This window comes from Triturus cristatus, chromosome 1_1, assembly GCF_964204655.1.
Source record: "Triturus cristatus chromosome 1_1, aTriCri1.1, whole genome shotgun sequence".
NCBI classification, from domain to species: domain Eukaryota; kingdom Metazoa; phylum Chordata; class Amphibia; order Caudata; family Salamandridae; genus Triturus; species Triturus cristatus.
Window position 1 is genome coordinate 587,144,985 of NC_140579.1, and position 21,637 is coordinate 587,166,621.

Genomic DNA, 21,637 nt, shown 5'->3' on the forward strand with positions numbered 1-21,637 from the left:
AATGGCGCGCAGCACCCCTGAATGCTTAGTCATGGCCACCCCTCTAATATATACCTTAAACGTTTCCCAGACCGTCTGAAAACCGTCCACAGAACCAATATTGGTATCAAAAAACATTGTTATTGCTTCCGCCATTTCCTCCTTAAATAAAGAACCCAATAACGAATATGGGGGGGAAATCGCCATGTAAATGGAGGCATGGTCTTCTTAGGCGTAGCCAGACTCAGCAATATAGGGGAATGATCGGACAGGGTCCGCGGCAATACCTGACACAATCGTACCTGCGACATAAGAGACGACGATGCGAACCAGTAGTCAATACGCGTGTGTAGGTTATGGTAGGCTGAATAGTGCGTGTAACCTCCCACCGTAGGGTTAAGCGTCCTCCACACATCCGAGAGCGCCATGCTAAATCATAGCCCTGTGTAATATTGTAGCTGCCGCCGCCGGAGTCCTGGCCGGTCCCCCCGATCTGTCTAGGCTCGGATTCATCACCACATTGAGGTCCCCTCCCCACAAACTTTGAGGCGCTGCGCAATCTTTCACGTTCTCGGCCAGTCTATTATAAAACTCCGGGCAGTCGTAGTTTGGGCCATAAACATTGACCAACAGCAAATCAAGGCCCCTACCCTGAAATCGGGATAGCACATACCGATGCCACCAACTGCGCCGTGTCCTCCGACTTAGGGTTGAACCAGGTAAGGACTCCTCTAGCATGTGTTGTAAATCCAGCCGCATGCGCATGTCCCCGTAACCCCCTAGTGCGCAGCATAAGACTCTGGTTCGGAAGATGCGTCTCCTGAAGGAAGGCCACATCAATGGCGTGTCTGTTAAGATACTGCAACACCTTACGGAGCTTCCGGTGGTCATTCAAACCTCTGACATTCCAGGTCACCACTCTTATGGAGTCTAGCGGCCCTCGTGGAGCTATTGAACTAGTCATTGTTATCCTGTCCGTAATGCATTGCCCCTCCCCCTAAGCGTTGTATATGTTCTCCATAGTGTAACATGAGCTTCCTCGCGTGCTGCCGGACTAACCTCTGAACAAGTAACTGAACCCCGTCCCCCTCCCACAGCAGACCCCCCCTCAACTCAGCCATGCCGCATCCCATTTAGAGATTACCCACACCTCCCTTTACCCTCCCCCCAACAAGTTAACCCCTCAAAGTTGTGATATGCACTCGCGGGCGGCGGTCACTCCTTACTTAATTTACAGACAAATGTCACCTTGTACCTAGCCCCGACCCCCGCACGCAGATCCTAAATACGTGCCCCACCGCTAAGGAAGACTTAAAGCACTGTATACAGCCATGCGCGACATACACCCCTAAGGTGAAGGCATCGCGGCCATGAACGCCCTCCACCATGTATAGCAGGACTTCAGTTCGCATCTATACCTCTGTGTCGTCTACTTACTCCTGTCTGCCACCAGCATATCCATTTGCCAGCAGCTGTACAAGCTATATGTCAAACTTACAATAAACATCCAGTGGGCATCCTCTACATACATTTCGTCTGCATAGTTTCCCCCCCGTCATCCTACCCCCGTCACTCCAACCCCCAAACCTATGCCAATTACAGCCCACACTTGCCACCAGGCCATGGTCAGTCCTGCTGCTCCAATGCACCCTCCGTCTCATCGTCCTGCGATTGTCTCACTGGGCTCCTCCTCCGCTCCAGTCTTTCAGTGCCCTTTGCAATGCTTTAGGGTCCAGAAAAATGTGGGTCTTCCCATGCCTGTTCAGACGCAGCTTGGCAGGGTACAGCATCGCATAATCCAAGCCCAGTTCCCACAGCTGTTTTTTTAATCGGGATGAACTGCCGTCTGGCTTCCTGCACCCTTGCAGTGAAGTCCGGGTACAGCGAAATGGTCGACTCTTCATAGGTTAGCGTCTTTTTCTCCCTCGCGACACGGAGGGCTGCGTCCCTGTCCCGATAGTTCAGTAGCTTCGCTATGATTGGCCGTGGTGGCGCACCTGGGGGGGGCCTGGGCCCTAGAGATCTGTGCGCCCTCTCAACCACAAACATGCTCGAAAACACCTCCTTGCCAAGCAGCTCGGTCAGTAGTGTCTCCACAAAGCACTCCATCCTGCCCGTTGGCGTCGTCTCCGGCAATCCCGTAATGCGCAGATTACATAGTCGCGCACGGGCTTCGAGGTCTTTCGTTTTATCCTGCAATACCTGCATGATACGCCCCATTTTCTTGTGTTCAGTATCCAGCGAGGTCTGCGCCTCCTCGACCTCTGCTCAGACTGATCCAGTCACTCCGCATGCTTGTCGAGTCGCTCCCCCATGCAGTCCATTCCGTAGGAGAGGGCATCAATCTTTGAACCCAAGGAGGTGATGCCGGTCTGCAGGCCCTTTTCCATGGAGAGCAACAAGCTCCGAATATCCTGTGCGTCGTCCGGGGGGGGGGAAGTTGTGCCACCTGTTGCCCCCTTGACAGAGTCCTGGGGTTTTGGGCGCTTCTGCTCAAATGTTATTTTCGACTGGGTCCTGTCCGACTTGCCCATCTTGCAGTCCTCTGCCTCTGGGCGTTGCCCGCCTTCGCTGCAGTTTCACCCCGGTGCTCCAAAAAATGCAGTCTTCCCGGTGTGAGTGCTCCCCAAGAGCAACCCCTCACACACTGCAGTCGCAGGACACAGTGCACGCCAGTGGTTCCTGCAGGCGGTCTCCACCCCGCAGACGTGCCGTTCACTGCTTTCGCTCTCCAGATAGACATTTCTGTCCACCCAAGAGTCATCGATGGCCCAGGCAACTCACCCCGCCAGACATTCCAACCAAGCGGACCGCTCTCCAGTGGGACCCCAAGACCCGCAGATCCCCCCCTCTCCTCGCTTCACAGTAGCTCAGTTTAGGATGCCCTTCACCTCCAGGCGGCCCTCAGACACTGCCGCTGGCCGGCTTCTGGCCTCTTTGCCGTCATGTGGTAAATTAATTCAATATTACCTCATCTCAGAATTGCTATACTTAATAATCATAATTTCAGTCAAAGCAAAGAGAGGAGTCCGTGGTGTTCGAGTAAAAAAAGGGTCCAGTAACTCGAGTTAAGGGGAGAGCTCCAGCACCAAGCGGGTACGGGAGTGGTCTGCAGTTTTATTCACACATCAGAATATTTATACAGTTTTCAGTCAATAGGAAAAAGAAGAAAGGAGAAGTGACAAGAAAAAGGGAAGTGACAAGCAGTAATTTCCAACAGATGTGTCAAGGTAGGGGCGTGTCTTGTGTCTCGTGAGAGGGCATGTGATGTGTGGAAATGTGTTCTCTTTCAGTTGAAGGCCCTTACTCATTCGGGGGTTTATCTCTGGCTTAGAGTCAAGAACAGGAACCATCTTGTGTAAAACAGGAACTATCTTGCTGGTTCTGGCAATTGGCAGAACCACAGAAATGTGTGTTCACAGTGTACAGCCTTGTGCTTCATCTATTAGTTGGTGTGGTTTCAGGGCCTAACCTCGTACTTCCTCTTTCAGTTGGGGGTGGTCACAGGGCAGCTGGTGTGACAGGCTGAGTCACCAACAATGGACAGGATGTGGCTGAGTCTCTAGCACAACTGGGGGAAGGCACACAGGCAGGCTTCTTGGAATTGGCTCGACCACAAGGAGCAGGGGGTTGTGCAAGATTCAATGGGGATGTGAAGGACAGTTTTCAGACAAGTTGCTGAGAGCATGTCACACACAAAATGGGTGTTTGTCTGAGGCAAATGGCTACCAGGCAGAAACAGGGAAATGATGGGGCACAATTGTCAATTTTATTTCCCCATTCCCTCCTTGCCCCAGAGTGTACCTATATTATATCTCAATTTGCATGAGATCATCTATACATTCTTGTAGCATAATTCTTTCCCTTTCTCTCGGCTGGACAAGTGGTTTAGGAATGCAGTTTAGGAATGCAGTTTGCAGCGCATAGACCGCACAGGGCAGGACCACATTGGATGCAAAGGCAGCATCCAGTTATCAGGAATATTATACCTGCTGCTGACAGCAGTTGCCATCCCCAGGACGATATTATTTTCCAGAACCAATCAGACCACGTCCAGGTGCCAGGTTCTTGATGTAAACTTACGGCTATCTTGTGTAATTTTGTTATGGCCGTGTATACAGATGGGGAATTATCAGGAATAAATATACAGCAGCTAGAGCCTATAATTTTACAGGCTCCGTCTCTGTCAGCCAGGATGATGTCAAGGACAAGGCGATTTTGGAGAGTAACCAATCGTATGGCAGACTGCTCCTGGGTTAAGCTCCCCAGGGCAGACGCCGTCTGGTTTACAATAGCCTCTAAGGTCCTTGTCAACCTGCGTATAAGCTTGCTGTTCTGTACAGGGCCAACAAAGAAGAAGAACCCTTTGTTAAAATCTGTATACTGTTCCCATGAGGTTTCTGTTTGGTCAACCAAGGAGGTATCGATCGTTCTTTTATGTCTGACATGGGGCACTAGGAGGTCTCGGTGGTAAGTGGATGGGGCCACAAAGACAGGGGGTAACAGGAATGCTGTATAAAAAGTTCCCCCCCAGTTCAAGGGCAGCTGCACATAGGCCGTTTGGCCACAGACGAAATAAGTATGGCGAGATGCTTGAAATGAGGACTTTCCTCTGTCTTCAAAACTTATAGTGGTATGACAGTCACTGTGTCCTAATGGAACAGAGCCATTTTTCTGGATGCACAGGTGTCCTTTTACTGGTGAGACCGAGATGGAAGGGGGACCAGCATTCTTTTTAGGTTTGGTATTTAACATCTTGTAGGACATGGTCATGTTCCCTTGCTTGTATTCTTCACTTTCTAGGACTGTTCCTGTCGCCTGAGGACTTCCATCCTTATTTGGGTAACAGGCAGCATTAAGTACCTTGTTTAAGTTCCCCCAAGGCCACCCATTCTTGCATGAATTATTTCCGTCAGGGCAGGAGGTGGGGGTGGTATCGTCAGCTGTTATTAGGGCGAACCAGGCTTCACAAGTCCCATTATAGGAAAATGGAAAGGGGAAAAGAGGCATCCCTCCCTTTTTCTGATGAGGTGGGAGGCGGCCACATATCCAGCAATTTGTGCTATTGCTGGCCTGATGAGTGTAGTGTAACATCTGTATAAAGGTATTGTTTTGCAAGGCTAGTCTATGGGCTTGTTCATGAGGGGGTAGGTCATGATATGTGTGTTCCTGAGTGCTGTTGGGTGCATGAGAGGTGTGTGGTGTTGGAGGAAAAACAGTGTGGAGGATCCAACCAAGACACGTCATAATGGTTATGAAGAAAAACAATATCATTAAACATATGATAGAACCACTACGCAATTTCTTAAAGTTCTTGTTTCTGCGTTTCATTCTATCTTTTTCCCACATAGTCAAGGTGTTTAAATCCATCCCCATGCTCCAACCGCTTCACCACTGGACCTGCGCCCAGTGGACTTAATTAGCCAGAGTCCGGATGGCAGACCTCAACTTTGATTTATATTCTTGTTGTGGGGTCAGTTCCAAAGGCACAAAAGATTGTTCTGTTACAATGTCACTAGGGTTGGCAGCGTCGCCGGCAACAGTGTCTCTTTGTCCAAAATATTTCCGGCAGTGGCTCGCATGTAGCCAGCCCTTCCTGCCTTCGACCTTCACCGCCGTCCACGTGGTTAGGACCGCGAGCTTCGGAGTCTTCCACCTGGGCTGAAGAGGACTGGTCCTGTCGAAGTTTCTTATCATCACCCAGTCGCCGGGTCGGATGGTGTGTTCTCCAGGGGCGGTTTTGTCAGGGAAGGCTGCAGCGACCTGTGAGCGACAAGATTGGAGTGCAGACATCAAGGAAGCCAGGTAATCAGTCAATATTCTGCTGTCTACATCAGTAATTCTTTTAGGCATTGGCGTACCCCACATATTTGGTGGTCTGCCAAAGACCACCTCATACGGAGATAGACCAGTTCTGGAATGTGCTACCATACGCATGTAGAAGAGGGCAACCGGTAAGGCTACCATCCAGTCCACGCCTTTGTCTGTACATATCTTGGCCAATTTTGTCTTCAAAGTCTGGTTGTGTCTCTCTACTAGACCTGCTGCTTGAGGATGTCTTACGCAGTGAAATTTCCAAGTGTACCCTAACAGAAGAGACACTTACTTCATGAGTTCAGAGGAGAAGGACTGGCTGTTGTCTGAGTAGATGACGCGGGGCAACCCATATCTCGGGAAATATTATCTTAATAGTTGCTTAGCAGTTGTCGTTGCAGTGTAATGTGGGACGGGATAGGCTTCTGTCCATCTGGTCAGAGCACATACTACAACTAGCACATACTTGTGACCTCTACATCTCTCCATCTGGATATAGTCCATTTGGAGAACTTCAAATGGATGGTCAGGGGGTTGGAATCCACCCTGCTCCACCTTTGTGCCTTTACCTGGGTTGAACTGATTACAAATCATGCACGTTTTAACTTTTTGTTTGGCTGCAGCTCTCAAATGTTTGTTGTGCCATATGTTCTGTATGCTGTCTAACATTGCTTTTTCTCCCAGATGCGCTGGTCCATGTATGGTGTTTATTATAACCTGTACCAAAGCATCCGGCAAAAACCATACTGCTCTTTCAGGTGTCATCCAACCCTGATCTGTAAGGACCCCTCCTTTTTCCTTCCATTCTAGCAGTTCCTGTGGTGTGGTGTGACTTTGGACATCCTGGATGTCAGAAAAGGGGTCTCGTATTGCGTATTGGCGGTGTAGTATATTCAATTCTGTGTTTGCTGCTAATTTGGCTGCACTGTCTGCGGAATCATTTCCTTTTGATATTTCATCGGTTCCTTTTGTGTGCGCTTTACACTTTAATACTGCAACTTTCGCTGGTAACTGACTGGCCTCTAAGAGGGCAGTGATGAGTGTAGCATGCTGTATTTTAGACCCGTGTGATGTGAGGAATCCTCTCTCTTTCCACAATGTGCCGAAGTTGTGTACAACCCCGAAAGCGTACTGTGAATCAGTGTAAATGTTAACTGATTTTCCTTTTGCTAAGTGACATGCTCGTGTTAGTGCTATGAGTTCGGCTGCTTGTGCCGACAGTATCTCTATCTTGTGTGCTTCCAAGGTGTTTGTACCATTTGTGACGGCATAGGCTGCTGCTAGTTCTCCAGTGGGGAGTCTCATGCAAGAACCATCAACAAAAAGTGTCATTTCTGCCTTAGAAAGGGGAGTATCTTGTAAATCTGGTCTGGGTTTGGTCACTAAATCAATTATGTCAATACAATCGTGAAGTTGTTCAGTAGGAGAGGTCAGTGGCAACAGTGTTGCTGGGTTTAAAATGTTGCGTCGTCTAATCTCAATATGTGGCTGAAAAAGCGTCATCTCATATCCGGTGAGTCTGGCTATTGTCAGATGCTGTGTTTGCGTTCTGTTTAGCAGAAGTTCTACAGCGTGTGGGACCTGGACTATCAGATGATGTCCCAATACAATAGCATCGCTTTGTCTAATAGCTTGTGCAGTAGCTGCTACTGATTTTAGACATGCAGGTAATGCTTGTGCTACTGGATCTAATGTACTTGAAAAATAACCACATGGTCTATGTCTGTCTGCTTGAAGTTGGGTCAGGACTGATAGTGCTGTACCTGAGTTTTCTGTTACAAACAAGGTAAAATCTTTGGTGTAATCAGGTGTTGCTAACACTGGGGCTTGACACATAGCCTTTTTAAGAGACTTAAAAGCTTGCTTGTGTTCATCTGTCCAGGGTAATTGTGGAGTAGCGCCAGCTTCGAGTGTTGTCAGCTGCACTAATGGTTTAGAAATGATTGCAAATTGCGGGATCCACTGTCTACAATATGAGGTGAGACTAACAAAAGCTCGAACTTGTTTCTGTGTTGTTGGTTGTGGTATTTGTTGTATGAGCTGGATGTGTTCCTGTGTAAGCTGCCTACCCTCCTTTGACAGCAAGTGCCCTAAGTATGCCACTTGCTGTAAACAAAATTGGAGCTTACCAGGGGAAACTTTATAGCCATTTGCAGCTAGGAATTCTAGTACTAGTAGTGATGATTCAGCACATGCTGCGTCAGATCTGGCCGTAATGAGGATATCATCAACATATTGTAGTATGGCTGTATCCGTGGGCATTTGAATAGTGTCCAATTGTCTTTTCAGCGCTTGGCTATATACACTTGGACTTTCGGTGAAACCTTGAGGAGCTCTTGTGAATTGGAAACTTCGTCCTTGTAAGGAGAAGCCGAAAAGGTATTGACTGTCTGGGTGAATGGGTATACTGAAGAATGCGTTTTTTAAGTCAATGACAGAAAAATGCGTTGCTTCTGCATCTATGGCTGTGAGTAAAGTGGAGATGTCTGGGACCACAGGGTGTTGTGGAATGACACATTTATTGAGCTCTCTCAAATCCACCACTAGTCTGTAGACAGGTGGTGTTCCTGGTTCCACTTTTTTATGAACTGGTACAACAGGGGAATTGCAAATGTTCGAAGTTGTTTCTTTAATCCTACCTGACTGTATTAGGTCCTGAATAATTAACATTAATGCTTGTTCAGCTTGAGGTGGAATTTTGTATTGTCTTATACGTGGTAGTTGGGCTCCCTCTTTCAGTGTAACCTTGTGAGGTGTTATTTCCATACATCCTACTGTGGTGGAATCAGTGGCCCAAAGGGTGTGTGGCAAATCTTTCAAACGCTCGTCTAATTCTCTACTTGGGTAGTGGCCCTTAAAATCTCGTAGAAATAATCTGACATCTTTAGGTGAGCAAACAATAACAGCTCCTAATTCTTTCAATGTTTTTATACCAAGCAAATTTTCTGGACATGATTTTGTCAATATAAGATCTGTAGTTGTCGTGAGGGGACCAACCTGCAAGGGCAGTGGTTTTGACGTGGCGTTTGTCACAGGTTGTCCAGAGAAACCCAGAGAAATACTTTTTGAACCCGAGAGAGGAGCCTCTGGGACCTCTTGATGGCTTATTGTTGTTTTACTGGCCCCAGTGTCTAGTAGAAACTTTCTATCCTCCCCAAGAAGTCGGACCTCTATAAATGGGCCTTTCTGGTCTACTGGGATGGGGATTAGGGCCAGTTTGTCATCTTCTCTCCCTGGGCAACATCATGAAAAATCTGGGTAGTATTCAGTGTAGTCGCTGTCTATAATGTTCATTTGGGCCATTTGTGTTGTCGGTGGAACTGAAGGTGTTGAACTGTCTTGGGAAACATTCTGTTTTGGCTGATATGGACGAGGCTGTGTCGTACCAGTAGCCAAATTGTGCTTTAAGACAGGGCAGTCTTTAACGAAGTGTCCCGTCTTTTTGCAATAATTACAAGTGCTCTTCACGTTTGTCTGGCTACCTGGTGTCTGTTGGCGCTGGGGTGCAGTTTGGGCTACTAACGCTTTCATCTTGGTGTCTTTCATGCGTTTCTTATCATTTTCTTCTTCATCCCTAATGCGATTTTGGTGGTATTGTAACATTTGTAACACCTGTGGTGGTGTATGTGCTTGCCAGGTACTTTCTACTTTTAGTACTCTTTCCTTAATAGCTGGCAAGGCGTTGTCTACTAATTTGGAAACAGATGCGGGTAAGCTTCGCTTGTCGGCGTAAGGCCGCTATTTACCGCAAAACATTTTTCAAGTCTGGTGTAATAATCTCCTATGTCTTCACCATGTTTCTGTTTGCAGGAGGAAATGGTATCCCAGTCCTCCTTTTTCACGGTCAGTAACTGTGATAGCACCTTTAAAATAGTGCCAGGAAGTGCTTTTAGTCTGTCTCCTATACCTTGACCTGCTACTCTAGTATTTTCGTCATTCTGAAGTTCGGTCCATCTAATGTGTTCACCTGCTACTTCCTAATCTTTCTCTCTTAGTTTGTCATATATACCCGATGGCAACAATAATTTCAGAATTGCTGTGATATCAGAAAGAGTATATGTTCCCATCATTAATGCATCTCCTAATTCTTTAAAGAATCCAGCAGGATCCTTTGAGTGGGAGGGAACCATCTCTTTTATCTTTAGTAACTCAAGTTTTGTCAAGGGTACTTAAATAAAAACGCGTTGTAGCGCGCCATTCGTGTCAGCTCTGGGGTGGACCTCTCTCTCATGGGGAACTGGCGTGTTTGAGGAAGTCTATTAATTGGTCCACAAGTATTATTGAAAGATTTATATTCAGTCGTTTTCTGGTATTTCTGTCTAAAATCTATAAGTGTGTTGAGAAAAACTGAACTATTGTGGAGGAACATGTTATCAGCGCAGTCAGACAGAAAATCTTCAAGTCTTGGATCATGTTTAAAATGAGTGTCATTGAGTGTGATGAGATGTTGTACCATGTAGAGACTTGCTAATCTTTGATGTGAGCTTGGTAATGCTAGAAAAAGTTGGGCTATAAGATCATTGTCATATATCTTATATTGAGAGACCCATAGGGTCGCAGTTCTGGCTATTTCCTCCTCCTCCGGTGTAAGCGGAGGTTCCTGGTCTAACCAGTAGTCTAATGCAGTGGATGTTTTTTCAAATAACTCATCTGGAGATGACCGTTCAGAGTGACCTTGGAGGAATGTAGGCGGGGGTGTTCGTGAATTAGGGGTGGAAGAACGAACGGGTAGGACTTTTTCAGTAGGTTCAGTAATTTCCTCCTCAAGTTTCTTATTCTCTTCATTTGTTTGCAAGTTTTGCAGAATACGGGTCACATTACGGGTGAACCTGTCTAGTGCATCATTTATAAGTTCTAGGCTAGTGTGGTCGGATGCGGAATCTAATAAGTCAAAAAGTGAAACTGGTACATTTCTTTCCTCTGCTTGTATGTGTTTTATGAAACAGCAAAGGAGGAACCTATACATGTGCCTTTTCACAGGGTGTGATCTTCTTGTAGTCATAGCGTTAATGGCTCGTGAGTTCTCTCCAGTACGAAGAAACTCAGAGGCCGCTTGAAGAAACGTGTCAATTGCTGGTAGATGTCTTATTTCTTCCCAGGAGTCATGAAGTATTTTACTTATTCGGCCCGCCTCCCCTGTGTTGCTCAGAGTCGGGTCATAGGGGCAGTCGGGAATTGTTTTACCTGGGTGTGGACCTACGGCACCCCCTTCTGGAGTGAGAGGTAGTGTGTTATGTTGTAAAAAGGGTGGCGGAGGCAGAGGGTGTTGAATTACTGGAACCTCATATGGAGGTGGAGTATCTAAGAGGAAATTGGTGAAAGTATCCTCTGGTGATGGGGCGGTAGGTTGTGTCTTAGGTGGTGCAATGTTAAGGTTTTCAGGTGCAGATGGCAATACAGGATAAAAACCAGTAGAAATGGCTGTTTGTTCCCTTTTATTCCTTTCACTAACTACTTCTTTCCCTATTTCTTGTAACTGTTCTTTCTTGGCCTGCTCGGACATTCTCTTATCCTTTTCAACGTTATGCAATTCCTTCTGTTGCCTCCTATGGGCTTCTTTTCTCCATAATTCCACCGAGTCACTTCGTGACTGGCGGACTCCCTTTTCTTCCACAACTGTTCCTCTAATTTTATAATACATTCCATGTCAAAAGTACCATTTTCAGGCCATCTATATCTGTGTTCTAGGTCTTTAGTATAATCCACCTATAAATCACAATAAATAATTGCACCGACACCATGTTTTGCATACATGAAGTGTCCTGGAGTATCCCGAGGAGGAAGGGGAATTTCCTTCTCAAGAATACTCCTTTTGGTTGCTATCTTACGTATTTTCGAGAAAATAGGCATGATGGCAAGATTTTTCAAAGATTTACTTTTCAGCAGTACTCACCGAAAAAAAATAACTGGAAGGCCTCTTGAAGATCTTAAAAATGTGTGTAGCTTCTAAGGTGGGACTCGCAGAACCTCGGATTCGTCTCTTCACAGGTTGGGCTCTGGTTCAGGACGTTCCACAATTTTCCTCACCGCCTCGTGTGGATGCCGGGCCGCAGTTGGTCCCCCTCTTTGCCTCGAGGGAGTTAGCGGGAATTCCCCGCGTTGTGCACTTTGAAGTCCGTCATAGGTCAGGAGGGGACAGTACCGGGTCCAATATCGCCGGCGCGTGGGGAAAAGGGAATGTCCCTGTTCGGGCGCCAATTAATGTGGTAAATTAATTCAATATTACCTCATCTCAGAATTTCTATACTTAATAATCATAATTTCAGTCAAAGCAAAGAGGAGTCCGTGGTGGTCGAGAAAAAAAGGGTCCAGTAACTCGAGTTAAGGGGAGAGCTCCAGCACCAAGCGGGTACAGGAGTGGTCTGTAGTTTTATTCACACATCAGAATATTTATACAGTTTTCAGTCAATAGGAAAAAGAAGAAAGGAGAAGTGACAAGAAAAAGGGAAGTGACAAGCAGTAATTTCCAACAGATGTGTCAAGGTAGGGGCGTGTCTTGTGTCTCGTGAGAGGGCATGTGATGTGTGGAAATGTGTTCTCTTTCAGTTGAAGGCCCTTACTCATTCGGGGGTTTATCTCTGGCTTAGAGTCAAGAACAGGAACCATCTTGTGTAAAACAGGAACTATCTTGCTGGTTCTGGGAATTGGCAGAACCACAGAAATGTGTGTTCACAGTGTACAGCCTTGTGCTTCCTCTATTAGTTGGTGTGGTTTCAGGGCCTAACCTCGTGCTTCCTCTTTCAGTTGGGGGTGGTCACAGGGCAGCTGGTGTGACAGGCTGAGTCACCAACAATGGACAGGATGTGGCTGAGTCTCTGGCACAACTGGGGGAAGGCACACAGGCAGGCTTCTTGGAATTGGCTCGACCACAAGGAGCAGGGGGTTGTGCAAGATTCAATGGGGATGTGAAGGACAGTTTTCAGACAAGTTGCTGAGAGCATGTCACACACAAAATGGGCGTTTGTCTGAGGCACATGGCTACCAGGCAGAAACAGTCAAATGATGGGGCACAATTGTCAATTTTATTTCCACAGTTACCAGGACCTCTTCGTGAAGTGTGGTCTACCGCGCGCGGGCTCCCCCCTGCAGGCCACCCGCCGCCGCTTTACACGGAGCTCACATATGCCGCCGCCTCACCTCCACCTCAGGGATCAACGTCAGGCTGCTCGTTCACCTAGGCCCCAGCTTCAGTATGCAAGTGGAGCCTGATCCGCGGCACCGGCAGGCCGTCAGGGCGACTCCGCCTCTCACCTCCTCGGTCCGCGCCGCTCACCCTCCGCTGACAGCACTTAGTTCTCGTTGTCGCGGCGTTGCTGGATAGCGCGTGCCGACCGGAGCCCGCGACCTCTCAGCATAAGCTTCTTCAGTCAGGCTTACTTTTACCCCCAGGTTGTGCACGCCGTCTCCTCACTCCTTAGCCCGCAGCAGCCCGCCGCAGCCTCCGTCTTGCATTCCCGCCGTGCACCCCAGCGGGTTGCTCATCCGCGACGGCGGCTGCAGGAGCGCCGGCCTAGTAGTGTTCCACTCTTTCTGCGAGTCAGCAGGTCACAGCCGAGGTTTCTTCGGCCCCGCAGCTCCGATCACGCCGCTCCGCTCGCTTCTAGGCCACAGGAGCGGACACCGCCCGCAGGCCGGGCTCTCCTCACTTGGGCCGCCACACGCGCGGTGACGTTGCCACACCGCCGCCCCCCCCCGAGCCCAGGGATTAGCGGCCTCCGCCTGTTCGTGCTTCAGCTCCGCTATCTGGGTATCGGCAGCGCCCCCAGCCCTCAAAAGTAGCTCATCAGGGCGTCCGCTGATTCCGCCACCTGTGTCGCTGCACCCGCTTCAAATTCTAGCGGTGTGGGGCAGGATAATTGAAGGATCGTCTCTTCTGCGTGCCGGAGCTCAAGGCTCAAGCCGCCATCTTCGTGTAGAGCCAAGCTCCGCCCCCCCAATTATGAGACGTTTGTACTTTGCTAGTGCCATCCTGTAGCGGGATTTCTCCTCGCTGTCATATTCTTGGCGCCAGCGCCTTTCTTGTCTCCTACAACATTGTTTCTCCAGTCTCAGTGCCTCAGAGAACCAAGGGGCAGAGGGAGTCTTCCGGTTTTTGGATACTGTTTTGTGCAGCACTAGTTTTGTAAAAGCATTTTGGAGCCATTCTGTATAACTCAGAGTTCAGTTCTGGGTTTGACACATCTTCAGGCTGGGTATTCATGAGATGCTGTTTAAGAGGGGCCTGATCTATATTCTTCCAATCCTTAAACTGTTGGGATGGAACTGGGATGGGTCCGTATTCCACTGATTTGCATAGGTTCTATTCCATCGGTGGTATGTGAGTGTTCTTCCTGGACTGGTTTAGGGCGAGGTAGGTAGACTTTAGCTTCTGTTCGGTATTTGTCTCCTTTCCGCTCTTGGAGTCTGTGATCCAACTGAACCGTAAGATCTATTAGTTCCTCGCAGTTATCAGGCATATGCACGACTTGTACCAATCCATCTTTCAACGCCTCTTGATAGAACATGGATGTTCTTTTTTCCACCGGCCCATTGGTTTTAACAAGGAGTCTTTTGAAGGTTGTAATATAAGTAAGCAGGTCTTGTGTGCCCTGTTTGAGGGGGATTAATTCCCTGTCTAAAGACAGCTGATGTGCTTTTCTGTCAAACAGCTTTCGCATTTCAATGCAAAAATCCGAAAAGTTATACAGGACAGGGTCGTCTCTATTAGGGGAAAAGACCAGCTAGCCGCATTACCACCCAAATAGGACTTAACAAAGGCCATCTTGGCCTGGTCATTAGGAAACACAGCAGGTTTGCACATGAAATGCAGCCTGCATTGGCCCAAAAATATCCCAAACTTCTTGGGGTCCCCAAAGAACCTTTCAGGAGGGGCAAGGGGCAGTTGCGTAGGTTGTATCAGATGCACGGAGGAGGGTCCTGCTGGGGAACAGTTGGAAAAAGAAGAGGTAAAGGGCCCAGCACCATGTGTACCCCCTCCCTGAGCTTGGTCCGTGCTTCTAGAGTCAGAGTCGTGGGCAGTTAAAGGAGGTGGTAGCGTCCAGTCCTTAATATAAGAGCCACTCGCCCTAACACTAGCAGGGCTCACACGGGATAGACCTGCTACTTCTCGTCTCATAGTGCCCATCTCGTTTCTCAACTCTAAATTCTCTCCGTGAAAGAAATCTACCTCCATCTGCAAAGCTGTTAAGGTCTCTAACACTGACATAAGTACAGTGGAAGTCTCCATCGCTCAGGCCGTAGGTAACCGTGGGCTTGTCAATCTGTCAGACCACCGACAGGAGACCACTAACCTTGGAAGCCAGATACAGCGGGAGCGATGAATAATGCTGCGTAACCCTATCCCCAATATGGAGCGACCTGTGAGTACGTAGCCGTCACTCATCAGATAACACCATGATAGGGGAAAGGGAAAAAAGGGACAAAGGAAACAATAAAGATGCAGCTGCGAAATCACAAGATGGGGAGGCACTCAGAGTTATAGACCTCACTCCTGTCCTGTCACTCCAGCTGTCTAACCCCATGTTCTCTGTAACGAGATGCAAGCAGAACACACATATACAACATCCACAGCGTGTAGAGAGTAAGACAATAAAGATGTATGTATAGGCACTTACGTTCACTCTTGCCGTACTTGCACTAATAAAAAAGCACAAAATCCAATAATAAATCATAAAAAGAATTAACCATGTTTTCAAATGGAAGATACATCGCCTGTGCCTTATCCTGCAGATTAGCAGCTTTCAGACAAAGGGTGTACTTAGCGGAGTGAGTATCCTTCGGGGTATTTAAAATATGTCCTCAGCCTTAAAGTACCAATAGGCGCAATCATCCTTAAAATAATCCTGGTTTAGTCCATGCTATTTCTGTGTGTAAAGTATTGGCACCAAGAGCAGTACAGCAGTGATATCTGAGCCTCTGGATTGTTCTGAAACGCACTCCAGTGCGTGTAAGTAGCAATACCCAGTAAACACAGATAAATTAAAGAAACGGGATCCGAGCCTTTCAAGCGGCTCCTTAACGCGCACCGCGAGTTCGTCAGGAAATGCTTCTAGAAACGTGAAAGGTTGAATCTGAGCCTTTCAAGCGGCTCTGTAGGGCGCTCCACGCTTTCGTGAAGGACAGCTTATGAGCAAAGGAAATATACAAACAGAGAAACTGAGCCTTTCAAGCGGCTCCAAGACGTGCTCCAGCGCGTATACCAATTTATTTCATATAAAGCGTGCGAAAAGAAAACAAGCAATTTCCAAGCCAAGTAACGGCTCCAGGACACGCTCCAGCACGTGAGAGTCAAAGAGGTCAGGAATCCCCAGGTGCATCCATATAGTTTGCGAAGCATCCTTCACAGCTAAAACAGAAACTATACAGGCATGATTTAAGAAGACTAAATATCTTCTTAGAGACTGAATAACACAAAGAGTAGATCAGGTAACAAAGACAAGCTTTCTAATTGACAAGCACTGAGCAGCCTGTAGGCGGTGCTTAAGTAGGGCTCGTGATACAAAGCCAGGTGGTACTTCCAACAGGATTATGGGAGATGTAGTGCATGCATTCGTCTAGACCAACACATTCCATGCCTACGTGTCTTCCCAACACTCTATCTACGCCTTAACGTGACACTCACTCTGGCTCAAATCTTGTCTGCCCTGTACACCAGAGACTGGATGGTTGCATTGGACTTGCAGGATGCCTAATTTCACATTCCCGTCTTTCCTGCTCATTGGCTTTACCTGAGGCTCATAGTAGGCCACGAGCACTTTCAGTTCACTGTGCTCCCCTTTGGCCTTACCAGCACCCATCGGGTGTTCACCAAGGTAATGGCGGTGGTCGCAGCTCATTTGCGCAGAACAGGGGAGCTAATCTTCCTCTATCTTGACAACTGGCTGTTGAAGGCAAGCTTGCCCCAAACTGTCCTCTTCCATCTCCAGACTACAGCAAACCTCCTGCTTTCACTGGGGTTCACTATCAAAGAGCAGAAGTCACACCTGACTCCCTCTCAGATACTCCCTTTCATCAGAGCTGTTCTGGACACAGTGCAGTTTCAGGTCTATCGTCCTGAGTGACGAGTCCAGGATATTCAGGCTACTTTTCCAAACTTTTCCAATGTTTCAGCTTCTATCCTGCATTTCGGTGAGACTAACTCTGAGGCTGCTGTGCCTCATTACTGTGGGAAAGTGCCCCTTTTCCCATGGTTACCCCCCCCCCTTTTTGCCTTCCACATGATGCACGTTTGAGTTGGTGTGCTCTGGGATCCTGCCATTTCCCAAAGCTGTACTTCTGTACCCACAATTGGCCACAGGTAAGCCCCTTGTAAAAGGTACTAGGAGTATCAAGGGCACTGTGACCAGGGAAGGCCTCCAAGGCTGCAGCACCTATTGTGCTACCCTTAGAAGCCCTATACCTTAACACCTACACACTGTCATTGCAGGCTACATGTTTTGGTGCAGAGAAAAGTGAAGAGCCAACATGGCACACATGCCTGTGCCCAATATTGCCACGAGCAGCCAGAACAGTGAAGAGTATAAGAAGGTGTGCAAGCTATCATTCTCATTTGTACACATCCCTGTGTGCCATGCCTGCAACCCACTGCCTGAGCCTAGGTAAACTACCCCTCTAGCAGGGTGCACTAGCCCTCAGGCATGGTTACAGTTGCATGAGCCCTATACCCCTACAGTGTCTAAGTCCATTCTTAGACATTGTAAGTGTAGTAAAGCCATAACAAGTATATGGTCTGGGAGTTGGTCGTTACGAACTTAAGAGCACCATAATGGCTTTAAAAAAATCTGGGAAGTTTGGTAGTAAACCTCTCAGCATATTATACCCAAACTGATGCCAGTGTAGGATTTAATGTAAAATGCACTCGGAGGGCATATCAGAAATGCCCGCTGAAAAACTACCATCCCTGGTACGATTCCTGAATGGCTGCCCACCATTTGCTAACACAAGACAGATTTCTGGACTCTCTGGGTCCAGAAGCAAAGCCCATCCAGGGAAGAGGTGTTGTGCCTCCTTCTCCCAGGGTAGGCTGTATCCGCAAAGGGGAAGCTTCAAAGGCCTGCTGCCTTTGTGAGCTGTCCCTGCCTTTTGATGCCCCCAGCAGCTGGACCCCACTGGTTCTGCTTCCCACTTTGGGCAGGGGAATCAGCGGGGAAAATAAGCTAGGATGAGAAGTGTGCCCACCTTTGCCAAACTCAGCCCTCAGGTGGGGGAAGTGAGGTGAAGCACACATCTCAGTCCCCTCCATTTTAAAGATGAGGGGACCCAACCAATCAGGAAAAGGCTCATGCCCTCCTTCCACTGGATGATGGCATACTAGGGGTTTACCCACCCCAGGGAAGAGACCTATTGGTCCTGACCTGCACACCCCTTTTTAACGCTCCTAAATTTTGTATTTAGGGGTGACCCTGAACCTTGCCTCCTCAGAAAGAAAGAAGAAGGACCGAAGAGCCGTGCTGACCCAGGATGAAGAAAACACCTGCTGCTTTGGCCCCAGCCCTACCAGCCTGTCCTACAGCGAAGGAACCAGTGTGTCCAGAAGCCCCCCAGAGACCTGCCCTGCAACCATCTTACAGACTCTGTGTCCTGTGAGCACCAGATTTGCTCAAGCAAAGACTCATCCACAGAATCTGGATTCAGGTGGCTCCGAAATTCTGCACCCAATGCCCACAGCCCTAGTTTGAGTGGCCCAACACCTTGAGGAGGTCTCCCCAGCGATCCTGACCTCGGATCTGGTGATCCCAGACCTCCCTCAAGCTTTAAGGCGACACCTGCAGCCTCAACCTGAAGGATCCCCCCGACCAAGACAGGAGCTGGTAAGAAGACCCGACACCAGAAGACACCCCTGCACCCAACACCCACCAGCCTTGGGTGGCCCAACCAGCGGTGTCCAGGCATCCCCCAATAAGCCAACTTACCTCTCCAGCTGGTGGCCTTCAGGAAGTCTCCCTGCCAAAGCCTGCAACAACTTTGCCGAACTGAAGGTCTCCATTGGAAACCACAGATTTCCAAGCGTCTTCTTAGCACACTGCACCCGGCCGCCCCTGTGCCACTAGTAGTGCAGCTCCTGTGCTGACTGTTGGCCCCTACAATGCTGACCTTAACCGCAGGAGCTTGGCTCCCACACCTGAGCTACCTGCTCGTAAGCAGTCCATGACCGAAGCCCCCTTAGCCCCGTTGGTTAACATTGGGCCCCTGCACTCTGCCGCCCCAGTTGGTGCAACTTGAGTGCCTACCTGGACCTTGTGGAATCTTCGTCCTAACTCCCAAAACTCCCACTCGTAAGACGTTTACTTACCTGTGAAACCGGTAACCATTTTTTAGGTCTCGATCTCGAGACCTATTGTCGCCGAGATGCCTCTCAAGGGAGACAGACCGTGGCACGCGCAGCGATTGGGGTCGGGGTCTGTGGACGGGCTTGCGCAGCCGCACACACAGACACACGCGCACACACACACACACACACACACACACACACACACACACACACCCCGCCACTGCCGACCCCGCTCACCGCATCCGCGGCTGCCTAACGCACGCGCGCACACACACACCTCGCCGCCGCCCCCCCGCTCACTCCTTTCCCCAACTGTTAGCCGCACCCCCAAAAAAGAAGGACCTTCCTGCTGCTTATTGCACCTCCCCCACCAAACATACTGTGCTCCCCTGCCCCGGCTTCTCCAGCAGACGAATCTCTCTTTCCAGTCAGAAGTTGTCTCTCATTGTGCGTGAGTCACTCCAAGGAGTTTCACTTGACTTTGTCTTGTAAAAAGTTCTTCGAAAGTTTGACCTGAACTTGAAATGTGGCTTTTTACTTTCTTACACCCCTGACCCTTCCAACCCCAACTCACACCCATCATCGTCCCCCCACAGATCACCTGCCGCCCCCCTAACTCTCCTCCCCAATCTCAGAAGCAGTACAGAACAAGGTGTAACTGGTTAATGAGAGCAGGACTCACTCTGAGGCGCTCACTCCATCCGCCAAGTGCAGCAGAAGCTCAGCAGCTCTCCGGCCCTCGGTGCCAGCGGCTCCCACCCGGCGGGGCTCTCAGTCCAATGGCCTCTAGTCTCAATGAAACTCCAGGTAACTTCTAGTCCCTGCGAGCTTCCCAGGACAGGAATAGCAAGTGAGGCGTAGAATTAGTGACGCACAGACTCGGACTCCTGCAGGGCAGGCGCCCCGCCCACTACCTGCGGGAGCCCCGCCCACTCCCCCCACTGCAGGTGCCCCGCCCACTCCACACCTCCTGCAGGTGCACTCCCTCCTCCCCTCTCGAATGCGCTCCTCACAGTAACGCTCCGCCCCTGTCGGCAGGAACAGGGATATTTATTCCAGCGCCTGTAACCCCTCCCTTAGGAAAATCCACAACTTTGTGGAGGAGCGGGAGCCTGTCACCGGCAGGATCAGGGCCGCCGCCCCCTGTTCCTGTATGAACAGCCCGGTCTTCGTCCCCTGCTGGAGCGCCTCCACCTCCTCTCCCTGCATCCACCTCTCTCTTTAGGCGATCTTAGATCGTGCAGGAACTTCTATTCCCGGTTCCACGCAGGAGCTCCCACTCCCTGCCGGAGTTCCCCTTCCATTGCAGGAGCACATTCTCTTCCTACAGAAGCAGTGACTCAGGGAGGAGCACCCCGCCGCCGCCTACATGGGGGAAACCAGACTCCCTTCTTCTCCACACGCAGGAACACCTGTTTCACCCAACCCTTCCCTGAGAAGCTTCTAGAAGCCTAGGCGGTGCGTCATGGGCCCTAGTGCAAGGAAGGAAATGGGCCCCCGTGGCTGGTGTTTGAATTAATAAAATACAGCAAATATCTGAATTCTGTATGTCTCAGCTTGGCATTTCCCCACTGTTCAAGGGGGCGTATTGTAGAAGGGGACTTTGCCCACCACTAGAGTAGCCACAGTTTAGGGTTTTGTATATAACCCCAGCTAGATACCTTGCTGAGAACTGGGAAGAAGGAGACAGGGCGGGTGCACGCGCACAGACAGACTGGGTGAGTGTTGCGCGCACGCCGTGGCGAGTCTTTCGCTCATGGCATCTCTTGCACGCGCTGTTTTCTACAGGGCCGCGGAGTAGGGGTCCGGCTGCATGTCCTGTAACTGGCGCATCAGCTTCATTCGGAGAACGAGAAGACCATCCCCCGCACGCCCAGCTAGATTCCTCACCGAGGCAGGTTATTTGTGCCTTTCTGCCCTCTGCGCCTCTCGTCTTTTGTGCCCTTCTGCGCCACTCGTGTTTTGTGCCTTTCTGCCCTCTGCCCCTCTCGTTTTTTCTGCCCTCTGTTCCACTCGTTTTTTGTGCCCTTCTGCCCTCTGTGCCACTCGTTTTTTCCCTTGTGTTTTGTGCCTTTCTGCCCTCTGTTCCTCTCGTTTTTTTTGTGCCCCTTGTTTTTTTTCCCCTTTTGTGCCCCTTTTGCCCTCTGTCCCACTGGTTTCCCCGCCGCTGTGGACCCCTTCCAACACTACATATTCACCAAAGGATTGTGTGTGTGTGGCTCTTTTGTGCCCTTCTGCCCTCTGTGCCACTCGTTTTTGTGCCTTTCTGCCCTCTGTGCCACTCGTTTTCCACTCTTTTTGTGCCTTTCTGTCCTCTGTTCCACTTGTTTACCTCTTTTTTTTTGTGCCTTTCTGCCCTCTGCCCCTCTCGTTGTTTGTGCCCTCTGTTCCAGTCGTTTTTTTGTGCCCTTCTGCCCTCTGTGCCACTCGTTTTTCCTCGTTTTTTGTGCCTTTCTGCCCTCTGTTCCTCTCGTTTTTCTGTGCCCTTCTGCCCTCTGTCCCACTCGTTTCCCCGCCGCTGTGCCCCCTGTGGACCCCTTCCAACACTACATATTCACCAAAGGATTGTGTGTG

General features: G+C 49.3%; 1 protein-coding gene across 1 annotated transcript; it reads right to left on the reverse strand.

Moving 5' to 3' along the window:
* Window positions 1-3,767: 3,767 nt before the first annotated feature.
* LOC146870670 (endogenous retrovirus group V member 1 Env polyprotein-like) lies at window positions 3,768-5,591 on the reverse strand. The gene has a single exon (XM_085645706.1). The coding sequence runs from the start codon at window positions 5,353-5,355 to the stop codon at window positions 3,868-3,870; it is 1,488 nt and encodes a 495-aa protein (XP_085501832.1). The 5' UTR covers window positions 5,356-5,591; the 3' UTR covers window positions 3,768-3,867.
* Window positions 5,592-21,637: the final 16,046 nt, after the last annotated feature.

Coding starts and splice junctions, on each gene's coding strand:
- LOC146870670 (XM_085645706.1), bottom strand. CDS start 5,355: ATGGGGATGGATTTAAACACCTTGACTATGTGGGAAAAAGATAGAATG.